At 40.9% G+C, this 5,326-nt stretch overlaps 1 protein-coding gene across 1 annotated transcript; it reads right to left on the bottom strand.

Annotated features, from left to right (window-relative positions):
- Positions 1–2,586: 2,586 nt before the first annotated feature.
- Positions 2,587–5,075, bottom strand: LOC146556147 (amine oxidase [flavin-containing]-like). The gene is made up of 3 exons (XM_085250274.1): positions 4,868–5,075; positions 3,228–3,322; positions 2,587–2,957 (listed from the first exon to the last, which is right to left on the bottom strand). Exons 1-3 carry the CDS (start codon positions 4,920–4,922, stop codon positions 2,742–2,744), a joined length of 366 nt encoding a protein of 121 aa, XP_085106400.1. The 5' UTR covers positions 4,923–5,075; the 3' UTR covers positions 2,587–2,741.
- Positions 5,076–5,326: the final 251 nt, after the last annotated feature.

Below are 5,326 nucleotides of genomic sequence, written 5' to 3'. Positions count from 1 at the left end.
GTTTTCATACATAAGGCGCATCATATTATAAGGCGCATTAAGACAAACAAAAAAATAACTCGACCTTTATTAAGCTCATTCACAGTAACTCTTAACACTGTTAAGCTGTAACACGTTAAATATTGAAAAATATACTTTTTCCAGTACGGTACATTCAACTTCCACAATTCCCTCAAACTCTTCACCTTCCGTGTCTGAGTTACGGTAAACAGCTGGGCAATTTCGGCATCAAGCATGCCCGGATCCCTCTCACACCGGATTAAAAGGCGTTTAAAGTGCATTCAGCAGAATAAAACAATCGGATGAGTTAAAATTTAACCAACTCATTCACAGTAACTATTAACATTGTTAAGCTGTTAAACATCAAATATTGAACAATACACTTACATTTCCAGTTCATTCAACTTCCACAAATCCATCAAACTCTTCACCTTCAGTGTCTGAGTTAAACAGCTGGGCAATTTCGGCATCAAGCATGCCCGGATCCCTCTCATCATTATCTGAATCAGTCTCGTTGCTGTTACTTAGCTGTTCAGTGATTATTCCAGCCTTCGTGAAAGCTCGGACGACACTTGAGACTGATACCTTAGCCCAAGCAGCCACGATCCATTGGCAGATAGTGGCGTAACTCGCTCGGCGTTGCCTCCCTGTCTTGGTGAATGTGTGTTCGCCTTCTGTCATCCAATGCTCCCACGCAGCTCGTAATTTAACTTTAAACGACCTGTTGATACCAATATCTAGTGGTTGGAGTTCTTTGGTTAATCCACCCGCAATGACGGCAAGCTCCAAATTAGTTTGCTTTACTTGGGTTTTGACAGCCTCGGTGAGATGGGCGCGCATGGAGTCATAGATCAAAAGAGACGGAGATTTGTGGAAAAAGCCATCCGGTCTCTTGACATAAACTTCCCTCAGCCACTCGCTCATTTTCTCTTCATCCATCCAGCCCTTTGAGTTAGCCTTGACGATGACGCCGGCCGGAAACTTTTCTTTTGGCAAAGTCTTCCTCTTGAAAATGACCATGGGTGGTAGTTTCTGGCCATTAGCTTGGCAGCCCAGAACTACAGTGAAGGATGACTTCTCGTTCCCTGCGGTGCGTATAGATACCGTACTGGTCCCTGTTTTCTCGACAGTACGGTTCACGGGGATGTCAAAGGTGAAGGGGACCTCGTCCATGTTAGTGATGTGTTCTGGCCGGATCTTCTTTTCAGTGATCTTATTCTGGCAGTACGTGCGGAAAATGGCCAACTTTTCTTTGTAATCGTTTGGCAGTTGCTGTGAGACAGTAGTTCTTGTGCGGATTGAGAGATTATGCCTTTTCATAAAACGGAAGCACCAAGAAGGTCCCCCTCGAAAGTCTTGATCTGCATGTCACGTGCTACCGCTGTTGCCTTGAGTCGAATAGAGACTGTAGAGACACTTCTACCTGCTGTTCTCTGTTCAATAACCCACTGTTCAATTTAAGATAAGATAAGATAAGATAACCTTTATTAGTCCCACACGTGGGAAATTTGTTTTGTCACAGCAGGAAGTGGACAGTGCAAAAGTTATGAGGCAAAAATTAGAATACAATAAGAATAAATACAGTACACAACTGTACAGAATAGAATAAAATAAAATACTATATACAGTAGAATAAAATAAAATAAATATACAATAAGATAAAAATAGAATACAAATACAAATACTATATACAACTGAGTAAAAATACAACGATGACAGAAAGGATTATTGCACTTAGTATTATTGCATATGTATGGATGTGTGTGCTTGATCAGTTAAAGTCTTTATTATGGAGTCTGACAGCAGTGGGGAGGAAAGATGATGATAATTGATAATTTTGTCCTCTAACTGCGGCCATCGCGCCTTGTTCCCTCGGAAACTCCTTTTGGTCTTCTTTACTTGTTTTAGGTCATCTTTTTGCTTCCTCCACTTGCGCACCATGGACTCATTAATGCCAAATTGTCTCGCAGCTGCTCTATTTCCATTCTCTTCTGCATAACTAATTGCTCAAAGTTTAAAATCAGCTTCGTAAGCGTGTCTCTTCACGGGTGCCATTTTGGAGTCGTTATACACACACACACACACACACACAACACGGTAATGTTGTGTTGAAGCACAGTACGTATTACTCCGCGAGGCTCCTGGCAACGGTAACCGTAATGCTCCAAAAAGTGGCACTAAAAATCTTTTTTTGACAGATTTTTGAGCATAGTGTGCCACATAAAACCGGTTCGAGGTCAGTAAGCACAAAACAAAATTCATACATAAGGCGCACCAGATTATAAGGCGCACTGTCGATTTTTGTGAAGATTTAAGGATTTTACGTGCGCCTTATAGTGCGGTAAATACGGTACAATCAAGTGAACTAAAGTTAACAATGATGATAACAATGTTTTACTTTGTGTGCAAAGTAAAAAATTTGTTTTTAGTGCAAACAAAAAGATTCCCCAAAAATGCTTCAAACTCTACTGCTGATGGCAAAGAGGCTAGCTCTGTTAGCTCATGCAAAAGTTAAGCTGACAGGAAAAGTGCCAGCGGCAGAAAGTGGCAATTGAAAAATGTTGATAAAGATCCTTGTTGCCATGCCTACTGCGTGATGCCAGAAAAGTAGCAGAGACTTGGATTTCCTTTTTATTGGATAATGGGTCAGACTCAGGATATGGTGCATCATCTTCTGAACATTGTCATCATTTACTCCATCACTTAAAGTGAAGAATACATCTGGAACATGTCATGATCTGTCACAGACTACACAGACATAACATAAACCAAGAGAGCTTGGAATAGAAAATTATCTGCAATAAAAAAAAGACACTCACATTAACATAATGCACCAAGTTCTCCTGCTCGTTGACTTTGTAGGTCTTTATGCCGTACTCTTTGGCCAGACGGAGGATGCGGTTCTGTGTCGGTCCAATGTAGGCACCGCCTAGATCAACCCACTTTGCCTCCTTATTCTAAAAGACACATACTCGCAATTAGATCATGACAAAAAAGAAAGAAATGTCACAGATATTTCTGAAAAGGCTAACTGATCTATGCTTGCACTTCTACGCTCATAAATGACTTGAATATAAATGTCATTTTTTTTCTGTATGCCCATTAAAAGAAATAGATACACTATCTTGGTTGTAAAATTAAAAAGGCTGGAAAGTATTTGTATTACTGTTACTGATTGTCTCTTTTATGAGCCGCTCCTACAGTAGTATTGACACTCTTTGCTTTACCTGCACAGTGAAGGTACGACCACCAACCCGGTCTCTGGCTTCCAACACTACAGGATCGAGCCCACTGGCTTTCAACAGCTTTGCAGCACTCAAACCTGCAGAAGGACAGAGACACCAACAGGACTTAAACATAAGGATTCAAGCAATATATGTGCTTTCTGTACTTGTAAAAAAAGCAATAGCAAAAGGCACACAGGGATTTTAAAGGTCTTTTAAAATAAATGACAAAAAAGGCTTCCAAAAATCCCCTTCTCAAAGAAAAACATTGTTTTTGCGCTCTATTAGATCACTCAAAACCAGATCAAGAGGATCGTTTGGAAAATCTGATAAGAAAGACAAAGATTTGAACTTCTTTGTTTATTTTTAAAGTAAATCTGGTTTCTCTTATGCTAGTTAGGACACTGTTATACCATCAACAGGTATTCCCACTTTAATTGTTTTCCGTTGTGCATTTACACTGATTAGCTTTTTGGTAGGCATGCAACTCTTAAATAAAATTACATAACATTTGCTTTTCAAATGAACTGAGAGAGCTCTGGGGAAAAAAAATAGAGGGGGGCAGGGGGGATTGAGGTTCTCAACAAATCACAAACCAGCCAACCAGCTGATCATGTGGGGAGGAAGAGCTAACAAGTAAAGCACTGAGCACTGGCTCACCAACCACAGAGTATACAGTAGATAAACAGCTTGTCATACACTGACCTCTGGCATATGGAGTATGGGTATGTCACAGGTTTTGCTGTGAGACTGGGCGGGGCAGACATCTCCGAAATCATCGGAGCACTTTTGCAAATAGGCTCGATCTTGACAAACCGACCAGATATCTGAAGATTAAACCTCTACATTTTCGGCTAAAAAAAATATTTAAACTGTATTCGGTGACATACAAACAGGGTATTTAAAGGCAAGTTCAGTTAGTTAGAGAAATGTCCAATAAAAAGACTGGCCACCAGGCCAAAGCAATGGTTTTTACTCGAACACCATTAACCCCACCCCCTGAGTTTGATGGGTGAGGTTGGCAGATAAAAGTAATTCATGAAGAGAGCCGCAGGGTCAGGACTGTCAAAATGAATTAAATAAATACATCATTAAATAATTGATTAAATGTGTTGATAATTAAATACAATTTGAAATAAATAAACACATAATTTATTCAATGTTTTAAATGAAATTAATGGGCATTTAATTAATTATTTAAACATTTATTTAATTAATTAATTTAAATTTTAATTAATTAATGACAAATTTAATTATTTATTTAATAACGTATTTCATTCATTTATTTCCTCACTCCTGGCCCTCCATACAGCTCACGTCCTCTTTATGTAACACAAAGTATGCGCTGGTTGATTAGCTGTTACTCAACTTGCTCTGCTGTTGCTGCGGTGATACAGAGGTGAAAGAGCTGGAGAGAGGAGGAGAGGGGAGGTAGCCTCACGGAAGAAGAAGAAAAACACTACGAATAATGAAAAACTCTCCGTCACTCTGCACGCACGCACGCACGCACGCACACACACACACACACACAGCTTTTTCCACTGTGGAAGCTCTGTTCGAAGCTTTGGCTTAAATCAGTTTATTTGCTCAGCTCGTCCGCACAGCCTGCACACCAAACTAAAGTTTTCTAACGTGCAGCCTACCTGATATGCCCGCGCCGACCACTATAACGTCGTAGGTGTTGCTGGGTGCAGTCATGTTGCTGGGTGGTGTGTCTTCTTTCCCCTCTTGGCCGTGTCAGCTCCGGATCCAGATATGCACCCTACCGAACGTAGGGTGCGTATCTGGATTAAAAAGCGCCGGGCAAGCCCACTCCCTGCAGAGACCGCCCACCCATAGTAAAGCCCTACCCTGTGGGCATGGAGGGCCATTAGGAAAAAACATTTTATGGACTACTACTACTACTACTACTAATAATAATAATAATACCTGGGGTTTTTTTTCATCACCCGACGACAGCTCTTCTCCAGTACTCTGCTACGGATCTTTTGCGGCTCCGTTTTTGCCTGGCTGTCTCTCCACCTGTGGCTCTGTACTTCTACCCGGTGTTCCAGATCTACTGGCGTTTAGATCAACTGGCGTTAGTCGAACAGATGTGTGGC

This window comes from Mchenga conophoros, linkage group LG16 (assembly GCF_057382185.1).
Source record: "Mchenga conophoros isolate Kocher_MC1m ecotype Shallow Benthic linkage group LG16, M_conophoros_male_GT1.1, whole genome shotgun sequence".
Lineage (NCBI taxonomy): Eukaryota > Metazoa > Chordata > Actinopteri > Cichliformes > Cichlidae > Mchenga > Mchenga conophoros.
This window is presented reverse-complemented; position numbering and strand designations above follow the sequence as displayed.

Bases quoted from the DNA above. Each gene is read 5' to 3' on its own strand.
- LOC146556147 (XM_085250274.1), bottom strand. From the start codon at position 4,922: ATGACTGCACCCAGCAACACCTACGACGTTATAGTGGTCGGCGCGGGC. The intron at 3,323-4,867 runs GTAGGCTGCACG...GTCCTTCTGCAG, and splicing joins GGTCGGCGCGGGCATATCAG to GTTTGAGTGCTGCAAAGCTG. The intron at 2,958-3,227 runs GTAAAGCAAAGA...TGTGTCTTTTAG, and splicing joins GTCGTACCTTCACTGTGCAG to AATAAGGAGGCAAAGTGGGT.